General features: G+C 43.3%; 1 protein-coding gene across 2 annotated transcripts in view; it reads left to right on the forward strand.

Annotated features, from left to right (window-relative positions):
• Positions 1–1,630: 1,630 nt before the first annotated feature.
• Positions 1,631–25,809, forward strand: part of PDE6A (phosphodiesterase 6A) — an 88,031-nt gene continuing 63,852 nt past the window's right edge. The window contains exons 1-5 of one of the 2 annotated variants that reach the window (XM_017875804.1): positions 1,631–2,224; positions 10,889–11,041; positions 11,581–11,670; positions 12,790–12,930; positions 22,797–22,871. In XM_017875804.1, the coding sequence (XP_017731293.1) occupies positions 1,751–2,224; positions 10,889–11,041; positions 11,581–11,670; positions 12,790–12,930; positions 22,797–22,871 (933 nt within the window). In that variant the 5' untranslated portion in view covers positions 1,631–1,750. The remainder of the gene's footprint in view (positions 2,225–10,888; positions 11,042–11,580; positions 11,671–12,789; positions 12,931–22,796; positions 22,872–25,809) is intronic. The other variant, XM_017875805.1, reaches the window with a different exon arrangement.

Consider the following 25,809-nt stretch of genomic DNA (forward strand, 5'->3'; position numbering starts at 1 on the left):
AGAGAGCTGAGAAAGTGCATAGAGAGTTCCAGTTCTTTATTATGGGAGTGTCTGGAAAGTTTGGCTGCTACACAGGCTGCCAGATTGGGGGGTGGGCACTTGTGCAGAGTGCTGGATGCGTGCAGTGCCCCAAGAATTTTTTACACTCTCCAATAAAGGAGGCAATCTGCTTTCCAGTAAAGATCATTTACGAAGTTCAAAGTGCTAGCAGCTGTCTATAATTATGCATTCCACATGGTTTACAACATAGAGGTGCCAGGCTCTAGCGGATATAGTCATGGAAGCTAAAGTAAGTTTCATCCAGAGAGAAAAGTGCTCTGTCTCCTTCCTAGTGGGCAGGAGGGGCATTAATGAGGATTCTGGTATTTCAAGATTCGCTGGAGCTGACAGAACATGGACCATTGCGTGTATTTCTTTCCTTCTTTTTCTTTTTTTCTTTTTTCTTTTTGAGACAGAGTCTAGCTACTGTCACCCAGGCTGGAGTACAATGGCATGATTTTGGCTCACTGCAACATTTACCTCCTGGGTGCAAGCTATTCTCTTGCCTCAAGCTCCTGCTTAGCTGGGATTACAGGGAGTGCCACCATGCCCTGCTAATTTTTGTATTTTTAGTAGAGATGGGGTTTCACCCGGTTGCCCAGGCTGGTCTCAAATTCCTGACCTCTGGTGATCCACCCGCCTTGGCCTCCCAAAGTGCTGGGATTACAGGCGTGAGCCACTGCACCCAGCCCATTGTCTGTATTTCTGACAGACAACCCAAGAAATTACAGGCTGAAACCAGAAAAAAACACATTAAAGCACCAAGAGAAAGATGGAGTGGGTTGAAGGAAAACAGATTTTTAAAGTTAAGGCTCTGTGAAATGGGTAGAGTTAACTAGAGGTTAAAAACAAAATGTTAACTAAAGGTTACCTCTGAGTAACAGGATTATGGGTGATTTTAATTATCTTCTTTGTGTATGTTCAACAGTGAATGTGATATGTATTACTTTTGGAATAAAGGAAAAACTGAAAGGTGTGTTGTTTTATAAGGGCCCTTAGGTCTCTAAAATTAGAGTCATTAAAATCTAAAGCTGATAAAAACTTTAGGGCAAAGATTGTGACGTGGGAGACTACACGTACCAGATCCATATGTACATGAGGACAGCAGGCAGAGGGGCCCTGCATATTGAAAGCCCACATGGGAGAAGCCCTTGGGAAGGGGAGTGGAAGGATGAGGCAAGGGGTCAGGGAATGCAGAGGCTGGTAGGCAGTCATCTCTCAGCTTCAGTCATTCCTGCCATGAGGAAATGTGGACAGAGAAGCCAAACAATCTCCTAAGCAGTAAATGTCAGTCTTCTGTGTCAGATATTTAAGAAAATTAACAAAGGTCAGAGAAGACACACCTATAGTAAGTAGATTGTCCCTGTGCTGCCTTTTTGCAACCTCTGCTTTGGCGGTGCTCGAGCCCACCTCCTGCTCTGTGCAGACATCTCTTCTTTGCTCTTACTAGACCAAGGTGAAAGAAAACTCTCACCTTCTCCCATCTGGCCCCGCAGCATCTGGAACACACTGATCCTCATAATCCTTGTTGTTGAGAAATATTAATGACTTAATCTCTCAAGCTTGCTCCCGCTTCTGTGCGGGCCATCACAGTATGTTTTGCAGACAAGACCCAGAGAAGTCCAGACTGGACTTGTTGTAGACCGCCGAACTGCCCTTGGAAGGCCTCCGTCCCAGTCCTTCTACAGAGTAGCCCGTGGGATTCCCAGCCATGGGCGAGGTGACAGCAGAGGAGGTGGAGAAATTCCTGGACTCAAATATCGGCTTTGCCAAACAGTACTACAACCTCCATTACCGAGCCAAGGTCATCTCCGACCTCCTTGGGGCCAAGGAGGCCGCCGTGGACTTCAGCAACTACCACTCCCCGAGCAGCGTGGAGGAGAGTGAAATCATCTTTGATCTCCTGCGGGACTTTCAGGAGAATTTACAGACAGAAAAATGCATCTTCAATGTCATGAAGAAGCTGTGCTTCCTCCTGCAGGCAGACCGCATGAGCCTGTTCATGTACAGGACCCGCAACGGCATCGCGGAGCTGGCCACCCGGCTTTTCAATGTCCACAAGGATGCTGTCCTTGAAGACTGCCTGGTGATGCCCGACCAGGAGATCGTCTTCCCTTTGGACATGGGCATCGTGGGCCATGTCGCACACTCTAAGAAGATTGCTAATGTCCCCAACACAGAAGAGGTACTCTCTTCCCCATGAGAGAGAGGGCATGGGGCATTATTTCCATGGAGTTCTGGGGTACAAGTGGGGTGGGGGGCTATTGACCACCAAGACAAGGCTGGTGACAACATGGTGCTTCTCTTTATTTATTTACAAATTTCTCATAATTCTTCCTTTTGAAAAAAATTTTCAACCTTAACAGAAAAATTTGAAATACTACAAAGAACTGTATGTCTTTCATCCAAATGTATCATTCATTAACATCTTGCCACATTTGCTTTCTCTCTCCATTTTCTCTGACCCATTTGGGGGAAAGTTGCAGGCATCATGCCCTTTTGTCTGTAAGTACTGGCGATGCTCCCATCATTGCACTGTGGATACGTAAGAAATGTCTCTGTTCTGGAAATACACAGTACATCCACAGTACTTTCACATAGTACTTCCACAGTACTTCCACAGTACCTCCACAGTACTTCCACACAGTACCTCCACAGTACTTCCACTCAGAACTTCCACAGAACTTCCACAGTACTTCCACACAGTACTTCCACAGTACCTCCACAGTACTTCCACATAGTACTTCCACAGTACTTCTACAGTACCTCCACAGCACTTCCACAGTACTTCCACAGTACTTTCAGAACAAGGAATTTCGTACCTATCCACAGTACAATGATGGAGTCATAGAAATGTAATGTGGATACAACACCATTATCTGCTGGGAGTAGTAGCATGTGCCTGTAGTCCCATCTAGTCGGAGGGCTGAGGCAGGAGAATCACTTGAGCCCAGGAGTTTGAGACCAGCTTGTGCAACATAGAGAGACTCCTGTCTCTACAAAAAATGAAAAAATTAGCTGGGTGTGGTGGTGCACACCTGTAGTCAGCCTCAACATGGTGACTTCCCAGGAGTGAGGGACCACCAGGGTGCCTAAGGTGGGGTGAACCAGCCCAGGTCAGAAAGGGAGCAGGTCAAACTCTCATGCTGGTTAGTAGTGGGATTGTACCTGTGAATAGACACTGCACTCCAGCCTAGGCAATATAGCAAGAACCTGTCTTAAAGAAGAAGAAAACATGAAAAAAGGCTGGGTGTAGTGGCTCACACCTGTAATCCCAGCACTTTGGGAGGCTGAGGTGGGAAGATCACTTGAGCCCAGAAGTTTGAGACCAGCCTGGGCAACATAGGGAGGTCCCTGTCTTTACAAAAAATAAAAATAAAAAAACAGCCGGGTGTGGTGGTGCACACCTGTGGTCCCATCTGCTCTGGAGGCTGAGATGGGAGCATCACTTGATCCCAGGAGGTTGAGGCTGCAGTGAGCCATGATTGTGCCACTGCACTCCAGCCTGGTGACAGAGTGTGACCCTGTCAAGAAAAGGAAAGGAAAGGGAAAGAAAGGCAAGGCAAGACAAGGCAAGGCAAAAGGCAAGGCAAGGAAAGACAAAGAAAGGAAAGCTACCATCCAACTGGCTGGATGAAAAGGAGAAAAGAAAACAATTGCTAAAAAGTAAAGAAAAAAGATGCAACACCATGACCTAATAAGCAGTTCATCTTCAATTTCTGTCAGTTGTCTCAGACACCCATGTAGCACTGTCTTTTGAGTCTCCTTGAATCTCAGACAGTTCCTCAGTCTGTCTTTGTTTCCATGGCACTGACATTTTTGAAGGATACAGGTACAAACCAAATTTTTTGCAGAAATGTTCTTTCACTTGGGCTTGTCTGATACTTCTTTGTGATTAGATGCAGGTCACGCATTTCTGGCAGGAGCACCACAGAGGTGATGTGTTTTTCTTTGTGCTTTACATTCGGAGGCATAATGGCTGTCTGTCCCATTACTGGAAATGTAAACACTGATTACTTGGTTAAACACTTGGCTCTTTCTTCCAGGATCCACTGTTCCCTGAGATTCTACTGGCAGTTCTGGCAAAGACTTCTTTGATCACCTTGGGCAAATCACTCCCCCTCTCTGGACGCTGGCTTTTAAAGGCAATAATGCAGTTATCCACATAGCCCTCTGCCCGGGCCAATTCCTACTCATCCTTCAGAAAAAGTCATTTCCTCAGGGAGGCCCTTTCTAATCCCCCTGTTATAGCCCCCTCCCTAAGCCATTTCTCATAATAAGCCCTGGAGGTCAGGGACCAGGTCTGCCTTGTCCACCAGGCATTTACTCCAGGACCCAGCACAGTGTCTGGCACAAAGCATGTGCTCGGTAAGCACTTGGTGTAAGAGACTCACCATCAAGTCATTATGCAATAATTTCTTTAACACTGTCTCACCCAAAAGAATGTTTGTCCCATTGTGGCCAGGCCCATGCGGGTCTCATTCAGCCCTGCACTGGCCAAACCAGGAACTGTGTTCCAGCATTTCCAAAATCCAGCCCTTGGACATGGTGTGATTTTGTGCTCATTTTACCTCTGGTGTTACTTCAGATTAAGTGTCTTAAGGTTAAAAATAGGAGAGGAAGGGGGCTTCAGGGACTGTCTTATCCAACTGCCTTATTTAGTACACAAAGAAACTAAACTCAGGAGAGCATGGCAGAGGCTTGCTGACGCTCCACATGGCATGAATGCAAGAATTCAAACAGGTCGGTCCGGCACGGTGGCTCACACCTATAATCCCAGTGCTTTGGGAGGACGAGGCAGGCAGATCACTTGAGGTCAGGAGTTTGAGACCAGCCTGGCCAACATGATGAAATCCCATGTCTACTAAAATACAAAAATTAGCTGGGCCTGGTGATGCATGCCTGTAATCCCAGCTACTTGGGAGGCTGAGGCAGGAGAACCACTTGAACCTGGGAGGTGGAGGTTGCAGTGAGCCGAGACCGCGCCATTGCACTCGAGCCTGGGCAAGAAGAGTGAAACTCCGTCTCAAAAAAAAAAAAAGAATTCAAACAGGTATCTTTTGGTCTTGGGCTCCTTGGTGAGGCCAGACTTGTGCCACTGTGGAAAGCACACCCGGTGGGCTCCCAAATGGGCGCATGGCTCCCATCGTCTCCTCTTGGGCATCCAGGGGCCAGGCAATGGTTCTCCACTCAGGAGATTTTCTGGAGGACTCATCCAACTGGACTGGAGTCTATTCTCCCTTCAACTCTTCTGACTGTAACTGTAGCCAACAGGGATTGCCTCACTCATTTCCCCTCATAACGATCTGTGTCATCACTGTCATTATCCCTGTTTCACAGATGATGAAACAGAAACCCAGAAAGTTTTGGTAACTTGCTCAGGATTATACAGATAGAAAGTGGCAGACTCTGACTAGTCCAAGTACACAGGTGTTTATAACTAATTGATCACAGCCAGTTATAGATTTCTGTATTCCCCCTCCACTCCTACTGCTTCACACCACTAGCTTAAGAATTCTTTCTAAGAATGTGGCCTTGGCAAATCGTTTAGCTTGACTGGGTTTATTTCCTATTTTATAAAATGGGGAAATATTAGCTACCCCACAGCATTGTTGTAAAAATTAAACGAATGGATTATTTCTCATTAGCAGTGTTCTCGGCACACCGTAATGGCTCCTGTCGGCAGCTCCTGTTCCTTGTTACTATTACGACTATTTCGCTGCTGCTGTTGTTGTCGTTAAGGATCTATTCTCAGTGATGGACATGCTGTACCAGGTTTGGGTGGAATTTGGAGAAGAATCCAGTCTTGTCCTTCTGGAGTTTTCAGTTTAGATTCTGTTTGTGGGAAAACAGAGAACATAGATGCTGAGAGCTTCTCTATACCCTGGTGTTAAGGGGATTGAGGATTCAGGATGTTTTTCTGATTCTAGAAGATCCTGACTTAACAGTTTGTGGAGCCTCTGTGCTAAGGGATGGCCTGTTGCTTTCTGTTCATCCCTCAGAGTTTACTCAGGAAACCACACCTCACCTTCCCTGGAAACTTTTGGGGCCTGAGTCAGTCTCCCTGGCCCGTGACTTGGGCCTGTGGGTGAAGTCTGTCCAGGCCAGTCATCCCTGCATACATGGTATTTGCATGTGTTTACTTCAGGAAATCTTACTCAATTCACGGCCCTGGGCAGAATGCAACCTTGGGCCCCAGTGGCAGAATGCAACCTTGGTCACCAAACTGATTGGGGCTGGGTGAAGAAGGAAAAGGAAGGTGGTGTAGACAGTGGTCTAGATTCTTTCTGAACCACCAAAAAGTGATACTCTCAGCCGTCAGCACCCTCCAAAAACCTGGGAAATGGTTGCAATCGCTGCACTGTTGAAATGCGAAATCACAAAGGTAGTTCTTTTGGGCTGTGATGAACTTCCCCACCCCCTCCAAATTCCTACTTACCTTGGAAATTGCCTCAGGAAGACTTGCCAGAGGACTGCCAGAAAAAATATAAGATGCCCAGTAAAGTTTGAATTTTAGATAAACAAAGAATAATATTTTAGGTAAAGAAGGTCGTGTGCAATATTTTGGACACAGTTACACTAAAAAATTATTTGTAGTTTATCTGAAATTCAAGTTTCACTGGGAAGGCCCACTTGCCATTCAGTATTTACTTGTATATCAATCCTTTCCCCTTTCTCCTGGCAGGAAAACCCATGAGGCCTGTCTGTCCCTGTCTATCTTATTCACCACTGGCCCCTGGCACCTAGTCCAGTGTCTCGGACAGAATGCGTACTTACAATAGTTTATTGAGTGAGTGAATGACTAAATGTCAGCCCTTGGCCAGCACTTCCTGTGGCTGATAAATTCCATTTCTGAAGGCTGTACCTGAGATGACCGTCATTTGTAGACCCTCTCACATTTGTTGTCTGCCCCTGCTTTCCTTCATTTCCCATGAGACCTGGGACCCAACATGCTAGAACAGGAAAAAAAAAAAAAAAAAAAAACCCTCAAAGAGGATCTTATTCAATACTCTGACTTCACCAAAGGGGAAATCGAGGCTCAGAGGGTTTTCAACTACTGACGATGTGCTGAGTGGCCCTTGAAGCCACTCATAGGACAATTTTATCCTTATCTGGGCTTCCAGGGTGGTCTGCTTCACAAGCTTTGGGTCGCGGGCTCATGTTTTACATGACATTCCACTACACCATGAGAACCCAGTAAGAACAACCTCATCTTATAGGTCTTTGCACATACAATGCCTGGCATAGTCAGTGCTCAATGAATATGAATGAATCAATCTGTCAATCAGTGAATCAATGAATAAGTCAATGAATAAATAAGTGGAGCAACTGTGCCACATACTAGCAAGGGCGTTGTCTATAAAATGGGAAAGGTGGCAGTTCTATTTGGTAGGGCTGATGTGAGAGTTAATGAGATAATATATGTAAGATGTCTGGCTCTGAGCCTAGTCATTATTACTTAATAAACAGTAGATCTCATCATGAGACGCAGCAGAGCTTGGCACTGTGAATGTTTACAAAGGGGAAAGGAGGAATCTGAGAATGAGAAGCAGTGTTGCATTGCACTTTAAAATCCAAACTCAGCCAGGTGCAGGCTCACACCTGTAACCCCAGCACTTTGGGAGACCAAGGTGGGAGGATCACTGAAGCCCAGGTGTTCAGGACTACCCTGGGCAACACAGCAAAATCCTAGCATTACAAAAAATACAAAAATTAGTCGGGCATGGTGGCATGCCCCTGTAGTTTCATCTTCTCTGGAGGCTGAAGTGGGAGGATGGCTTGAGCCCAGGAGGTTGAGGCTGCAGTGAGCCATGATGGCGCCACTGCACTCCAGCCTGGATGGCAGAGCAAGACTCTGTCTCAAATAAGTGAATACATAAAAATGAAATCTAAACTCTTTCCCATGGCCGCCGAGGCCCTGCTGGATCTGGCCCCTGCCTGCCTCTCTAACTTCCTTGCCCTCTGCTTTCCCTCTCCCTCTCTGTGCTTTAGTTACACTGATTTTCTTTCTATTACTCACCAGGGCCGGCCTCATTCCCATCTCCTGGCCTTTGCATGCTCCATGCTTAGAATGCACTTCATATACCTGGCTCCCTTGATCCTTCAGCTCTTAGCTCAGCATTACATCTTCAGAGAAGGCTCCCTGCCCACCAGCCTGCTATTCCTTTCATCACTCTCTACAGCACCATCCAGTCCATTTCTTTCAAAGCAGTTGTCTCAAGCTGCAGGAAGAATGCCTAGTTGTTTACTTGCTTTTTTTTTTTTTTTTTTTTTGTCTCCCCATTTGAACGTAAGCTTAACCAGGGCAAGAAACTCATTCTTCTTGTTCATTGCTGTAGTTTCAGGGTCTGGAAGAGTGCCCAGCATATAGAAGACACTCTGATCATGCTAACTGAATGTATCACTTTGGGCTTTCCCTAGCTCAGCCTCTGATTCTGGGCTTTAAAATAAATATAGGTAGGTGCAAACTTTTAATAGTTTGAGCTAAATGGCTTCTAAGTTTCCTCTGCATTTGATAATCTGAGGTTCTGTGACACGGTTGTTTAGAACACTTTATATGCTAAATATATAAGGACGACAATGATCATGTAAATGCCAGTCAATTGGCAGTTGAAGTACTCATGAGGGGAGTTCCAGGACTGAGGACCCAGTGGGAATGAGCTTTCTGGTGGATTTAGTAGCATCTGCCTTGGATGCAGGTAAGGCCCCAAGTATTTGCTTTTCCTGATAGAAGTGAACGTTGGGAAAGTAAAATGACTTCATGAAATGAATCTGAGCATACCCCATCTAACATGTGCTCAGGAACTCATCACATTTCTTGACTAATACCTTTTTAGAGATTTTGCTTAATCCTCAAATGTTAATTCAAGTGCAGCACTATAAGCTTCTCTTAATTCCTTTACCCTTCACCTGGTTTGAAACAGCTTCACTATAATAATGCTGTTGACTATTTATTTAATCCCATTCCAACTAGAGGAAATCTATAGATGCAGAGCATTATGCTCTGAATTCCTTCCCTTCCTTCCTTCCTTCCTTCCTTCCTTCCTTCCTTCCTTCCTTCTTTCCTTCCTTCTTTCCATCCAACCAGCCAGCCAGGAAGGGTTGCAGTGAGCAAATTTTGAACAAGAGTCAAAATCTCCTTTCCATGGGTGTTAACGTTAAATCTTTTGAAAGGACTTGAAACAATTTAAGCATCATTCATTGACACGGTAAGAATTAATGATACCATAAGAGAATTCCTCCTTGTCCACAAAGGATTCTTTTCCCACCACTCAGATCTGGGGCACAGAGAAGACTCTAAGAACTTTCTACCCTATACGCCCTTCAAATGTCAGCAATATTCATACTGAGCTGTTAAATGCTACTGGATTGACGTTAGTGCAGTTCTGCACTGGGGGACATGGTGGTGAAATGCTTCCTTCCTTCCTTCCTTCGTTTCTTACAGACAGGGTCTTGCTCTGCCACCCAGGGTAAAGTGCAATGGTATAATCATAGCTCACTGCAGCCTCCAACTCCTGGGCTCAAGCAATCCTCCTGCCTCAGCTTCCTGAGTAGCTGGAACTACAGGCGCATGTCACCACATCTGACTAATTTTTTTGAGTTTTAGTAGATATAAGACATTGCTATGTTGCCCAGGCTGGTCTTGGACTACTGAACTCAAGCAATACTCCCACTTTGGCCTTCCAAAGTGTGAGATTATAGATGTAAACCACCACACCCGGCCCAGACTTAGTTTTAGAGAACTTCTGTGAATTGGCTCTATGAAATACATTTCCACTCAGAACAGCATGAGCTGTGCAGGTTTGGGCTGGCCTGCATCCCAAGCAATGTTGACAGTCCAAAAACCTCACAGTGCTACCAATAAACAGAAAGGCGGATTCTTGTAAATTTAAGAGAACAATTCAAGCTCTGTCTTTTCATCCTGACCACATGGTCCACCACAGCCTATACTGGCTTCTCTGGGCTGCATTAGGGGAGGGTTATGGAGGTGTGTGCTCCTCTATACACCCAGAGCTTCAAGCCAATCCCTTGTGACCTATATTACTATTATTGATTTTTCTGTGAGCTGTCCTGAACCTTAGTCACCCATATCCCCAGTGCTTGACATAAGGCCTGACACATAGTGGGGCTTCTACTAAGACTTGTAGAATGGGGATATCCACTGAACTGGCTGTGTGGTGCTAAAACTGGATTGTTTAAAAAGCTGAAAATAACAAATTCTTTTGTTCAATGACCTGGGCCCAAGTCTAACCCTATCCAGGCTTCTCTAAGAGGCAGCAGGGCTGAGGGCAGGTTCTGGAGTTACACATACACACACGCACACATTCTACACACATGACATTAACCTTCTTGAGTTACAGATCCCCCTTCTGTAAGATGGGCTACTAACGGTACTTATCTCATAGCTTATTGTGAAGATAAAAGTAAGATGATGCAGGTAAAATGCCATGCACACTGCCTGCTAGCAACTGTCATTGTACTTCCTGAAGTCTTTCCCCGGCTTCCTCTTAGCTCTCCCCTGGGTTTTTATTCTGGGCTTAATTGTAATCACCTCAAGAAAGCCTTCTCTAACCCTCCTCCGGGCAAAGTCGGTCCCCCACTCCCATCCCTGGCACTAACACTGCTTTGCACACATCTCCTCCATAGCCCTCAGTGGATTGCATCTCAGACTTTCTTCTTCTACTGGATTTTGGAAGCTTCCATGACAGATATCATCTCTGATTGCCCTGCCCCTGTTGAAGAAGAATAGATGGAAGCACTTGCATTCCCTTGTCAACAGGGGCTTTGGGTTGTTCCATTGTTCTTGCTCTTCATTTGCCTGTCCGTGCTTATCTCTGCCTTCCTTTAGGATGAGCATTTCTGTGATTTTGTGGACATCCTCACAGAGTACAAGACCAAGAACATCTTGGCTTCCCCCATAATGAATGGGAAGGATGTGGTGGCCATAATCATGGCTGTGAATAAAGTGGATGGATCCCACTTCACCAAGAGAGATGAAGAGGTAAGAATGCTTTAGAGACTAAGGATAGCCGTACTAGCACATTCTCCTAGCCTGTGAAGTCCCCTGAAATTTGCTGTTTGGCCTGGCCTCCGTTTTCCAATCTGTAAGACAGGGAATTCACCTGATGTTCTCTGAGGGAGGCAGGATTAATACATTGGGCTTTGGAGTCAGGAATAGAGGGGTATTTGTTCTGGCTCTGCCAATATCTAGCTGTTTGCATTGTGCAAGTTATTTAACTTCTTTGAACTTTGGTTTTCTTATTTGTAAAATGTGGATAATTTTTCAGTATCAACCTCATAGGGAACTTATCAATAAATAGTAGCTATTTTTCATGAATACACTCCCATCAACATCAACATTCTACATTCAGTGAGTTTTACACTCGTGCAACATCTTATGAGTCTGCATTCTAGGATCCATCTGCCCAAATTGTCTCTGATGAAGCTTTGAAAATATTCAGATATTTGCTGATGGTAAAAGTAGCCAGAGGATGGATTTCTTCTTCTCATCTGCCTGCCCACGTGCTGTTTGATTTTTAGATTCTTCTCAAGTACCTCAATTTTGCAAATCTAATCATGAAAGTATACCACCTGAGTTACCTGCACAACTGTGAAACTCGACGTGGCCAGGTAAGGGGCTTGGGCCAAAGGAATGGACTTGACACGTCCTTTCCCTGAAGCGTTGATGTGGTCAGGACTGGCAGGCAGATGGGAATGAAGGTGCCTGGGAAGCATTATACAATCTCTGGCCAGCATCACGAGTGTTACAAGGTAGTGGCTCTCTGTAAAGCTGTATACCAGAGTGGTTATATGCACAAGCTTCAAGTCAGATGGCTTTGATCTGAATCCCTGCTCAACCACTGACTAGCTCTAAGACCCTAAATGAGTCACTTAATCTTTCTATGCTTCAGTCTCCCCATTTGAAAAATAGGGATGATTATGGTGCCACCCTCCAAAGGTTGCCATCCATAGTAAATGAGATAATGCATATAGGGCAATAGTGCTCAATTAAAGTTCCTTATTATTTTTATTAAAAACCTATGAGATAAATGAAAGGGAAAGAGTTGGACCCAATGTAAAGCAGCCAGTTCCTTCATCTCTCTGGCCTCAGTTTCTTTATCTACAAATGGAAGATAATTGGACTGGGCATGGTGGCTCATGCCTGTAGTTCCAGCACTTTGGGAGGCCAAGGCAGGAAGATTGCTTGAGCCCTGAAGTTCGAGACCAGCTGGGGCAACATAGTGAAACCCCCATCTCTATTTTTAAAATAAAAATGTTTTAAAAAATGCATGATAATGGGCTGGGTAAGGTGGTTCATGCCTATAATCCCAGAACTTTGGGAGGCTGAGGTAGGAGGATTGCTTGAGGCCAGAAGTGAAAACTCATTTCTACAAAAAATTTAAAGATTATCTGTGTGGACCTGTAGTCCCAGCTACTAGGGAGGCTGAGATGGGAGAATTGCCTGAGCCTGAGAGTTGGAGGTTACAGTGAGCTATGATTGTACTACTGTACTCCAGCCTGGATGACAGAGTAAGACTGTCCCTAAAAAATAAATAAATAAATAAATAAACTTAAAAAAAATCTAAAAGTGAAAATGGGGGATAGTTAACCTGTCCATTTCTCCAGATTATTGTGAAGATTAAGTGAAGTAAACTCGACAGAACTTCACAGAATTTTTGTTATTCTCCAGCTAAGTGAGCTACTACTTTGCACCTCAAAATCTATGAATATATTTCCGTATTTTTTCAGATACTGCTGTGGTCTGGGAGCAAAGTCTTTGAAGAACTTACGGACATCGAACGACAGTTCCACAAAGCCCTGTACACAGTCCGTGCTTTCCTCAACTGTGACAGATACTCTGTGGGTCTCTTAGACATGACCAAGCAGAAGGTGAGAAAACTTCAGCAACAGACATTTCCAAGAAAAGATTAAACAGGCACTGACTGACGGCTAGAGTCTTGGCACACATTCAATTGCACAGGGAAGAGGCTGGGTGAATTGGGATGGTTGTAGAAAGTTTTACATAGGTCTCTACTGAGGAGAGGAGTATCATCAGCCTTTAAAGGGGAAAAGTCAATCTAGGACACAGGTGAGCGAAAACAATCTGTATTTTCCTTAGTCATTTGGAAAGAAAAAAAAGTGTACATGAAAAGAAACTGATGAGGTGATGAAGGTCAGTGATAAAGAAGTTTTTGTGTGGGTTGAGAGTCAAGGAGAAAGTTGCCAACCTCAGGGATTCTCAAAAAATGTCCTGAAAGTTGCGTGTGAAGCTTTGCTGCAATTTATTTATTACAGAGCTCACCCAGGCAATTAAGTGGAGGCAGATGCCAACATCCGGTCCCTCACATGCTCAGGGGCCAATTTGTGGCAGAGACAGCAGCTAAGGAGGCAGAGTTCAATGTAGCTCCCAGAGATGTTTTTTAGATATGTTTTCCCAAACAACTTCCTTATTCCTCTTTGTTTAGTTGTTTCTGCCCTATGAGGCTAATCATTTTCTGCCTTGAAACAGAGTTTCAAAGTTATCTATGCTTATTATCTCCTATCCTGAAAACCCAAGGATTTCAGTCAGTTTCACTTTGTACTCCTTGTCATGCTGAGGTGCCCAGGCCAATGCAGACTCTCCAAACATATTGGATCAAGTGAATACATGGATCACAGAATCTTGGATATAGTCCAGAGGCTCCCAAACTTGACAATTCATCAGAATCTTCTGATGAGTTGAGTGAAAAATTGCTGGATGACATTTTCTGATAGTCTGCCGTTTTTTACTTAATGTTTTACAAACATCTTTCCATGTCAGCACATATGAATTCTTTTTAACAAGCCTTTATGTTGAAACATAGGCCTGGCACAGTGGCTCACACCTGTAATCCCAGGACTTTAGGAGGTTGAGGTGGGAGGATGGCTTGAGGCCAGGAGTTTGAGTCCAGCTTGGGCAACATAGTGAGACCTGTCTCTACAAAAAATAAAATAAAAATAGAAAAAGAAGGATAACATGGACACAGAAAAGGAACATTAATTATAACTGCTGATATAACAGTTTAATGAGTGAATGTTCCCATGAAACCACCACCAAAATTAAGGAACCGAACATGACAAACAGCACCTCAGCAGCCTCCTTCATACCTTCTTCAGTACCTCCCACAGCCTCCTCCTGAAAGGTTACCACCATCTGACCTTTCACACCATATTAGTTTTGCCGTTTGGAGGTTCATATACATGGAATCCTACAATTCACATGCCTTTGTGTTTGGCTTCTTTTGATTCATCCTTATTGCTTCATTTAGCATGAGTTCATTCATTTTTATTCCTGTGGAATTTTCATTATATGTATAATCCACAGTGTATTTATTCATTTCCACTGTTGGTGGACATTTGAGTTTTCAGATCTGGTCTATTATGAATATTGTTGTTATGAAACTTCTAGCACATTACTAGTACACAGTTGTGCCCTTTCTGTTAAGTATTTACCTAGGAGTAGAATTTCAGAGTATTAGCTTTAGTAGATATTGCCGATCTGATTTTCAAAATGATATGATTGTACCATTTTATACCCTCACCAGCAATGTATCAAGGGTTTCTTCATCAATACTTGCTATTGTTATTCTTAGTAACTTTAGCCATTCTGGTGAGCATGTGGCTTTATCTCTTTTGTTATCAACATGAATTCCCCTAATGACTGGTTGAATATTTTAAAATACATTTATTGGCCATTTGGATGTATTATTTTGTGACGTGACAGTTCAAGGTTTTCCCCCATTTAAAAAAATCACGTTGTCTTTTTTATCTCACTGATTTGTAGTTCTTTGCAAATTCTGAGCACAAGTCCACTTTCAAATACATGCATTGCAAATACAGTCACGCACCACATAACGACATTTTGATCAATGATGGCATATACCATGGTCCATAGAATTATAATGGAGTTGAAAAATTCCCATCGTCTAGTGATAGTGCAATGCATTCTTCACATTTGTGGTGATGCTGGTATAAGAAAAACCTACCGCACTGCCAGTTGCATAAAAGCATAGCACAAACAGGCTGGGTGTGGTGGCTCACGCCTGTAAACCCAGCCTCCTCAGGGAGGCTGAGGTGGGAGAATCACGAGATCAGGAGTTCGAGACCAGCCTGACCAACATGGGGAAACCCTTGCCTCTACTAAAAATACAAAGATTAGTTGGGTGTGGTGGCAGGTGTCTGTAATCCCAGCTACTCAGGAGGCTGAGGCAGGAGAATTGCCTGAACCTGGGAGGCGGAGGTTGCAGTGAGCCAAGATCGTGCCACTGTACACCAGTTTGGGTGACAGAGTGAGACTTCATCACACGCACACACACACACACAAATATATATATATATATATATAATATATATATTATAGCACACACAATTATAGTTGTAGTACATAATGCTTGATAATAGAAACTAGTTACTGGATTACTATTTATTATACTTACACCTTTTTCCATTATTTTAGAGTTGGACTCTTCTACTTATTAAAAAAGAAAAAGTTAACGTAAACCAGCCTCAGGCAGGTCCTTCAGGAGATATTCTGGTAATAAAGCATCTGTTATCACAGGAGATAAGAGCTCTTGTACTTGCTTTTTGCCCCTGAAACTTTGACCCACTTTCCAGGGGGACAAAGTCTAGAGGTGGAAGATGATGATATTGATAATCCTGACCCTGTGTAGCCTAGGCTAATGTGTTGTGCTCTGTGTTCTTGTTTTTACCAAAAAATTTTAGAAGAGTTAAAAGAAAAAAATTAAGAGTTATAGCCTTGTAGAAATAAAGATATAAAGCAAATATTTTTGTTCTGATTCAAGCACCAAAGACATAAAAAAGAAAAAGATAACAGAATTTGAGATAATTTTTTAAAAAGGAAATATTTTGTACAGCTGTATAATGGTTTGTGGTATTAAGCTAAGTGTTATTACAAAAGAGTCAAAAAAGTTTTTAAAAATTTAAAAAATTTTATAAAGAAAATTTAAAATTTATAAAGTAAAAGAAAGTTCAAGCCAGGCTTGGTGTGGGCTCATACTGCAAATCCAACTACTCCAAGAGGCTGAGGGTAGAAGAATTCGCTTGAGCCTGGAGTCGAATCTGCAGTGACCTATTGATGGAGCAAGATCTTATCTCTAAAATAATACTTAATTAATTAAAAAGGATACTGTAAGCTGAGGTTAATTTATTATGAAGAAAAGAAAATTTTAAAAACACATTTAGCGTGTAGCCTAAGTGGTACAGTGTTTATAAAGTCTATAGTAGCGCACAGTAATGTCCTAGCCTTCATATTCACTCACCACTCACTCCTGACTCACTCAGAGCAACTTCCAGTCCCACAGGTTCCATTCATGCTAAGTACCCTGTTATAGGTGTATGATTTTTAAACTTTTATAGCTTATTTACTGTATTTTAATGTTTAGCTATGTTTAGGTTGTGTAGTAGGCCGTATACAATCTGGGGAATGCAAGTGCACTCTACGATGTTCACACAATGACAAATTGCCAACGACACACATATTTCCCGGCGCATATTCCCCGTCATAAGTGACGCATGGCTGTATTCTCCCACTCGGTGCTTTCATCTCTCTCTCTCTCTCTCTCTCTTTTTTTTTTTTTTGGAGCAGAGTTTTGCTCTTGTAACCAGGTGGCATCACCTGAGTCGGGAGTTCGAAACCAGCCTGATCAACATGGAGAAACCCCGTCTCCGCCAAAAATCAAAATTAGCTGGGCATGGTGGCACATGCTTGTAATCCCAGCTTACTCAGGAAGCTGAGGCAGGAAGAATTGCTGAACCCAGGAGGCAGAGGTCTGCGGTGAGCGAGGTTGCACCATTGCATTCCAGCCTGGGCAAACTAGAGCGAAACTCCATCTCAAAAAAAAAAAAAAAAAAGAAAAAAATTGAATAATCTATTTCTTATTAATTTGTGGGAGTGCTTTATATATGATAGGGATTATGTATCTGTCACATATACTGCAAACATTTTTCCCTGTCTGTGAATTATATTTTAACTTTGCTTATAACATCTTTCATCAGACAGAAAATTCAAATTTTCTCTTTATAGCTTCTGAGTTTTGAGTTTTATTTAGGAAAGACTTTCCTACCCCCAACATTAAAGATAATCTGAAATAATCTCCTCTATTATCTCTTAGTATTTTATAGTTTTACTATAGTTTAATCTTTCATTGATTTTAAGTTAGGTATGTGTATGGTGTGAGATGGGGTAAATTTTGTGTTTTTCCCTGTATTTTTCCACTTAAAGAGTAGTGTGGGCTGTGAGGGAGATCCGGCTGTGACATCGGTGACACCACTGATTGCCAGTGTTGATTTGGCTGATCTGGCTGGCTAGATGGGTGTCCCTTTCCTTTCTCACTGCTCCATGCGTGTTCCTGTCTTTGCACTCAGTCAAAGACGGTGACCTTCCCCGACAGAGGAGGGTTGTTCTTGGGTAAGAGTATACGAGTAGCCATGCTATTCTGCTAGAACATTCAAACAAGCTCTTAAGAATAGGGAGAGGCCGGGTACAGGGGCATGCACCTGTCCCAGCTACTCAGAAGTGGGAGGATGGCTTAAGCCCAGGAGTTCAAGGCTGCAATGAGCCATGATCATACCATTGCACTCCAGCCTGCTGGGTGACAGGGTGAGATCCCATCTATTAAAAAAAAAAAAAAAAAAAAAGAAGGAATGAGAAAATATATACTTTAAGAAAAAAACAAAAAACAAAAACTGGAATCTTGCTCTGTCACCAAGGCTGGAGTGCAATGGTGAGATCTTGGCTCACTGCAACTTCTGCCTCCCAGGTTCAAGTGATTCTCCTGCCTCAGCCTCCCAAGTAGCTGGAATTACAGGCATGTGCCACCATGCCTAACTAATTTTTGTATTTTTTAGTAGACACAGGATAACACTTTGTTGGCCAGGCTGGTCTTGAACTCCTGACCTCAAGCGATCCACTCATCTTGGCCTCCCAAAGCACTGGGATTACAGGCATGAGCCATTGTACCCGGCTGAGGAAGTATACCATTTTAAAGTACCATCATTTTGATAAATCGCATCATCGGATACCAGATGTTCATATACGTGGGTCCTACTTTTCTGGGGTTTTGTTTGTTTGTTTGCTTCTTGATTTTTTTTTTTTTTTTGAAATGGAGTCTTGCTCTGTCACCCATGCTGGAGTGTAGTGGCGCGATCTCGGCTCACTGCAACCTCTGCCTCCTGGGTTCAAACCATTATCCTGCCTCAGCCTCCCAAGTAGTTGGGACTACAGGCACGTGCCACCACGCCCAGCTAATATTTGTACTTTTGCTAGAGACAGGGTTTCACCATGTTGGCCAGGCTGGTCTTGAGCTCCAGACCTCAGGTAGTCCACCGGCCTTGGCCTCCCAAAGTGCTGGGATTACAGATGTGAGCCACCAAACCCAGCCTGAAGCTCCTTAAGTGATTCTATACTGTTGGGCCATATATTGGTTTTAGGGAACCTCTGATTCTAGTGAAACCATTTATCTGATTAAAAAAAAAATTCTAGAGACAGGGTCTCACTATGTTGCCCAGGCTGGTCTCAAACTCCTGGGCTCAAGCCATCCTCCCACCTTGGCCTCCCAAAATGTTGGGATTATAGGCATAAGCCACCATGGCCAGCCTCATCTGATTTTGGCATACTCTTGATTCATAAATATCTTGCCAAATATTGCTAAGCCCAACAACATGCCCTTTGTTTCTCCTTCAGGAAGTGGCAAATGAATGGATTCATACAAATGAATGATTACTTTTTGATTAAAATAATTTCTGGCTGGTCTGAGTGGTGTTTGCACCTAATTAATCACAGCCAGTTACAGATTTCTTTGTTCCTTCTCCACTCCCACTGCTTCACTTGACTAGCCTAAAAAATAAAAAACAGAAAAAAAGCAAGATTTTAAAAATGTTTTTAAAAAACGATTTTTGTGTAATTGAATTCAACAGACTCCATTTTGAAGTTACCATTCACAGTTTGCAGCAGGATTTGGTCTCAGGGTTAGGCCACTGTGTGCTATAGTGATCTGTTCTCTGTTTATTTTAAACTGCCTGCCTCTCAAACGGAAAAAATTCCTTTTAAGCAAAAATACTCTGAGCTGGGGGAGGTGATACATACCTGTAGTCCCAGCTATTTGGGAGTCTGAGGCAGGAAGATTGTTTAAGCCTAAGAGTTCGAGACCAGCCTGGCAACATAGTGAGATCTCATCTCAAAACAAAACAAAAAACAAAAAAAAAAAAGAGAGTATCGAACTTCGTCATCCTCAAAATATTAAACAATTTTGTAATTAGAAGTGGCCTATGAGGCTGGGCACAGTGCCTCACACCTGTACTTCAGGAGGATCGATTGAGCTCAGGCTTTCAAGAGCAGCCTGGGCAACGTAGTGAGACCCTGTCTCTACAAAAAATTTCAAAAATTAGCTGGGTCTAGTGGCACATGCCTGTAGTTGTAGCTACTTGGGAGGCTGAGGAAGGAGGATTGCTTGAGTTCAGAAGGTTGAAGCTATAGCGAACCAGGCTTGCACCATTGCCCTCCAGCTTAGGTGACAGGACAGAACAAGACCCTGTCTCCAAAAAAAAAAGAAAAAGGAAAAGAAAAGAAAAAGTGTGAGATGATGATAGCAAGAATGAATAAAATAAAATAAGTGATCTAGGCCGCCTACACTCTAAGAACCTGCCCCTCCATCCTGGCTAACACGGTGAAACCCCGTCTCTACTAAAAAATACAAAAAACTAGCCGGGCGAGGTGGCAGGCGCTTGTAGTCCCAGCTACTCGGGAGGCTGAGGCAGGAGAATGGCGTAAACCCGGGAGGCGGAGCTTGCAGTGAGCTGAGATCTGGCCACTGCACTCCAGCCTGGGCGACAGAGCAAGACTCCGTCTCAAAAAAAAAAAAAAAAAAAAAAAAAAAAGAACCTGCCCCTAGCTATTGGCATTATGAAAAAAGTCATTAAAGCTGTTGATTTGTGCACTTTAAATGGGCAAATTATCAGATGATGTGGGAACTATATATCAATTAACCTGTTAAGAAAGAAAGGAAGAAAGTGCAGAGGGAGGAAGGGATGGAAGGAAGAAGGGAGAAGTCATAGATACGTCCAACTCACCGTATAACCCCTTGTTTGACAACTTCTCTTCTCCTTGGGACAATCTTCTCCTTGGATCCACTCAGTGTCTGGCCCACATGAGGTGTCAGGCCAATATATTTATTCTACTTCTGGGCTCCTCTAGCATTTATCCTCTCCTTCCAGCACTATTTTGGTTCTTGCCTCATTTACCTCACTATTCATTATCTTCTTCATGAGACAATCAGTTCTTCCAGGATAGAAACTGTGCCTTATTCACCTGTGTATAACTAGCAGTCAGCAGGTTGTGGGGCTCAGGTAGGGCCTGGTTATATTTTTGCCTAGAATTAAATTGTTTTCTAAATTTTCACCTAGAATTAAATTTCTTCCTGTTGTTGGTAGTCTAGAAAAAGAGCTCAACTGGGGAGAAGGACAAAAACATGGACTCTGCATTTCATGTGGCTTCCCTTCTGCTTCTCTGGATGATATTAGAATAAACAAACCATGGCAAACATGTTCAAATGAGAGAAACGAGGAGGGCTTGGCATCCTACCCATAGTAACCCAGTGCTAACAGATCAAGGTTTATCCCTGGATAGTAACAGATGAATGAACAGAAAAGGCACTGGAGGATAGAAGCTCCTCTCCCAGACTTGACCCCGCACAAGCTTTGCTGCTCTATGTGCAAAGGAAGCCATGAGGAAGTAGTGGGGAAGAGCCCATGTGGTTCTCAGTTGGCCTCTCCTGAGGCTGCATGACTGTGCAGCTCCTTTTCTGGCTCATTTTCCTCTTCCTTCTGCCTGTGTCTTGGCCACTTTTATTTATGTTATGTTATGTTACGTTATGTTATGTTATGTTATGTTACGTTACGTTACATTATGTTACGTAATGTATTTATTTGAGACAGGGTCTCACTCTGTCACCCAGGCTTGAGTGCAGTGGCGCAATCTCAGCTCACTGCAACCTCCCCGTCCCGGGTTCAAGTGATTCTCCTACCTCAGCCTCCTGAGAAGCTGGGATTACAGGCACACACCACCACGCACGGCTAATTTTTGTATTTTTGGTAGAGACGGGGTTTTGCCATGTTGCTCAGGCTGATGTCAAGCTCCTGGGCTCAAGTGATCCACCAGCCTCTGCCTCGCAAAGTGCTAGGATTATAGGTGTGAGCCACCACGCCTGGACTTGGACACTTTTAGACAAAAAAATTCAACAGAGTTTATTTGAGCAAAGAACAACTCATGAATTGGGCAGCCCTCAAAACCAGAAGAGGTTCAAAGAGCTCTGCTGCATGGCATGGCCAGTGAGCTTTAATAGCTGAACATGGAAGCAAAGTATAGAAATAACATGATTAGTTACAATAGGGCATTTGCCTTTTTTAGGCATGGTCTGATCATTTGGGCTGCCTGTGATTTTTTGAAACTCCACCATTTGTTACAATAATATATTCCTAAGTTGGGTTTTGGTTTGTTTGTCTACTGAGGTTGCAGGTTGTTTTGTAGGAACTCAAATTATTACAGAGAAACTGGAAAAACAGAGATAGCCTCAGGCTAAGGCACCTGTGTATGTTGCTTTAGCAGTCACTTATCTTACAGGTATCAGCCTTTCTTATTGGATCCCAGATATAGGTCTATTGTCCATATTTGGCATCATTTTTTTCTTTCTTATTTGTGAAAAATTATTTTTTCCTGATTACAAAAGCAATAAAATTTATTATGAAAAATTTCTAAATAAATTATAGTCTGACTCCAATCACTCAGAGAAAAATCACTTGTTAATACTTTGTTGTGGGCCAGGCATGGTGGCTGATGGCTGTAATCCCAGCACTTTGGGAGGCTGAGGCAGGCGGATCACCTGAGGTCTGGAGTTCGAGACCATCCTGGCCAACATGGTGAAACCCCATCTCTACTAAAAATACAAAAATTAGCCAGATGTGGTGGCACACACCTGTAATCCCAGCTACCTGGGAGGCTGAGCCAGTAGAATCGCTTGAACCCGGGAGGTGGAGGTTGCAGTGAGCTGAGATGGAGCCACTGCACTCCAGCCTGGGCAACAGAGTGAGATCCTGTCTCCAAAATAATAACAATAATAATAAGTTGTTGTAAATGTATTCACAACATTTTCTATATGTAACTGAACATTAGGGTCACATGATATATTCTTCTTGGCCTCTCACGTTTTTCACTCATCAGTGTATCATCATCAGTGTATCATCTTTTCAATCAGTACACACACATCTGTAACATCATTGTTAATAGATGTACCATAATTGATTTAATAAGTCTTATCTTGTTGGGCACTTAGATGGTCTCTAATTTTTCACCACTATAAATGATACTGCTTGGGACATTGTTTTAGCTAAACCTTTCAGCACATATTAGTATGGTCTTAAGGTAAATTTCTTAGCCATAAAGACCCTACTTTCCCTCTCATGTCCAATAACACTGACGGTGCCCCAGTTCAGCTCCCATGTTTTTGGCTAATGACTAGGCAGGCCCAGTTCATCAATATTTTGAAGGGCAAATGTGACTATTTTCCAACTGTAGTCAGTCTTACTGCCTTTCCAAGTTTAGGTTTCACTGAGTTCTTCTCACTTTCTAAATTTCAGTGTTAGCTGACTCATACAGGTGGGACTTCTTAATCTCCTTTCCTTGATCTCTTTTCAAAACATGTAATTATTGTTTTTTTCATTCCTAGGAATTTTTTGATGTGTGGCCGGTTCTGATGGGTGAAGTTCCACCTTACTCTGGTCCCAGGACTCCAGATGGAAGAGTATGTTCTCTCTGGCCTTTTCAGTATGATCTGATGTTTAATATATTTCCAATGCAAGGCACAGTAAACCCTGTTGAAGAAGTTTTTTTAGCATATAGGTATTTGTCTTTGTATTGGGTTGTCTCCCTTGAAGTTAGAATAATCCCTCATGTTCAATAGCAGACAGGTGCTAAAAGTAAAATAAAACAACAGAGAGAAAAAAAGTGAAAAACAGCAATAATTCCTCCTAATTGTCATGCCCTAACATCCCTAACATGTGCAAAGTGGCCTTCCTTCCTTCCTTCCTTCCTTCCTTCCTTCCTTCCTTCCTTCCTTCCTTTCCTTCCTCCCTCCCTCCCTTCCTCCCTCCCTTCCTTCCTCCCTTCCTCCCTTCCTTCCTTTCCTTCATTCCTTCCTCCTTCCTTCCTTCCTCCCTTCCTTCCTCCTTCCTTCCTTCCTCCTTCCTTCCTCCTTCCTTCCTTCCTTCCTTTCCTTCCATTCCTTCCTCCTTCCTTCCTCCTTCCTTCCTTCCTCCTTCCTTCCTTCCTTCCTTCTTTCCTTCCTTTTTCTTTCTTTCTTTCTAAGCACTATACTAACAAGAAGCAAAGTGTTTAATATCTTATTGGAGTTTCACAGTAACCTTGTGGGGTAGACCAAGCAGGGACCAATATACTCATTCCACAGCTGTGGAAAGAAACCCATAAAGGTCAAGCAACCTACTCAAGGCTTCACCTTGCAGGAATTTAGAGTTATAGACAATATGAGCTTAGAAAACCCTCATTTCTAGTCTATAATGTACAAATTGGTAGCCAGAAAGCCAAATCCAGCTGATAGATATACTTGCTTGGCTACATAGGTTTTTACATTTTTTTTCTATTTTCTTTCTTTTTTCCTTCCTTCCTTCCTTCCTTCCTTCCTTCCTTCCTTCCTTCCTTCCTTCCTTCCTTCCTCTCTTTCTCTCTCTCTCTCTCTCTCTCTCTCTCTCTCTCTCTCTCTCTCTTTTTCTCTCAGATAGGGTCTTGGTATGTTGCCTAGTCTGGTCTTGACCTCCTAGTGCTCAAGTGATCCTCCTTTCTTGGCTTCCCAAAGTGCTGGGAAATTGGCGGCTAACCCTTAAAAATCAAAGTCTTTCCCATAAATATCTGAATTCTCAGTTTCTTTTGAAAAGGTGGATGATTAATCAAAACTGAACCCACAATCCAACAGGGCACATTTGATTGGGGCTAGTAGCAGCTACCTCCTTGGGATGTGGCCTGAACTCTCTAGTTTGCCACAGTCCCCACCACTCTCTCTTTTTGAGACAGAGTTTTGCTCTTGTCACCCAGGCTGGAGTGCAACAGCACAATCTTTGCTAACTGCAACCTCTGCCTCCCGGTTCAAGTGATTCTCCTGCCTCAGCCTCCCGAGTAGCTGGGATTACAGGCACCTGCCACCATACCTTGCTAATTTTTGTATTTTTAGTAGAGACGGGGTTTTGCCCGTTGGCCAGGTTGGTCTCGAACTCCTGACCTCAAGTGATCACCCACCTCGTCCTCCCAAAGTGCTGAGATTACAGGTGTGAGCCACCGCGGCCGGCCCCCACCACTCTCTTTTATGTACATCTGTGCCCTGATTTCATTTTTTTTTAAATCAGACCTCTCTAGGCATTTAAGATTCTGATCTCTAGTCTCATCCAATTGCAGCATTTTATTTTGTTTTTATTTTTATTTTTTATAGAGATGAGGTCTTGCTATATTGCCCAGGCTGGTCTTGAACTCCTGGCCTCAAGTGATCCTCCTGTCTTGGGCTCCCAAAGTGCTGGGATTACAAGCATGAGCCACCGCACCCGGCCTAAATTAGGCCCTTTAACATTCCCTCTGCCTTCTAACATCCCTCTAACACTTCATCTGCCACATTCACTTGGAAATACAGCTTTTGTCTAAATTCCAACCAATTAATGTTCCCAAATCTTAGGTCAAAAGCCTCACAATGTCAGCTACATCTTGCTTCATCTCCTTTTAAAAATAAAATAGTGTGTGTGTGTTTTAAGTATTTATACAGGCTAAATAGACTTCATGGAAAAAAAAATAGCAGTCTTTTAAAAAGTGGTATATTTCCATGGGTACTTGTGGCTCTTTCAAAGCCCCTTCTGTCAGCTGCTCAGGTAGAAGGAAACAAAGGTACTTTTGATGGCTCAGTTTTGACTTTCCAGAGGCTGGTGAATTTGTACATGAATATGGCTTTAAAGACTTTGACTGAGCTACAGTGTGTGGAAAAGCCTAGTTACCCAAAGTACACTGATCTTTTGTTACTTTTGGGAAAGAAAATTGATTCTCCTGTGGGATTCCAAAAAAATGTCCATTTCTTTTTTTGAGATGGGCTCTCACTCTGTTGCCCAGGCTGCAATGCAGTGGCATGATCTCAGCTCACTGCAACCTCCGCCTCCTGGGCTCAAGCAACTCTCCTGCCTCAGATTCCCGAGTGGCTGGGATTGCAGGTGCCCCACCATCGTGCCTGGCTAATTTTTGTATTTTTAGTGGAGATGAGGTTATACCATGTTGGCCAGGCTGGTCTCAGACTCCTGACCTCAAGTGATCTGCCCGCCTCTGCCTCCCAAAGTTCTGGGATTACCGGCATGAGCCACTGTGCCCAGCCTTAAAATGTCCATTTCTAACCTTTCTAAAGACTCTCATGGGAAACCCTGGGTAGGACAGCAGCCAGGCCCAGGAAGCCCTGAGCCTGCCGGGAGTGCAGTGGGCAGCACAGGCCCAAGGACAGGTGGCCCTAGGGCAAGACAAAGATGTCAGTAAGGTCCTAGAACTCTGCCTTCTCCCCTTCCCAGGCAGAAACTTATCTCCTAGGATATAATGCTGCCACCTTTGCTTTCTAGAACTGCTTATAAGGTACAACTTGACTATTTAAATTTTTATTTATTTATTTATTTATTTATTTATTTATTTATTTATTTATTTTTAGACAT

Source organism: Rhinopithecus bieti, unplaced genomic scaffold (genome assembly GCF_001698545.2).
Source record: "Rhinopithecus bieti isolate Rb0 unplaced genomic scaffold, ASM169854v2 scaffold_7673, whole genome shotgun sequence".
In the NCBI taxonomy this organism is placed as follows: Eukaryota; Metazoa; Chordata; class Mammalia; order Primates; family Cercopithecidae; genus Rhinopithecus; species Rhinopithecus bieti.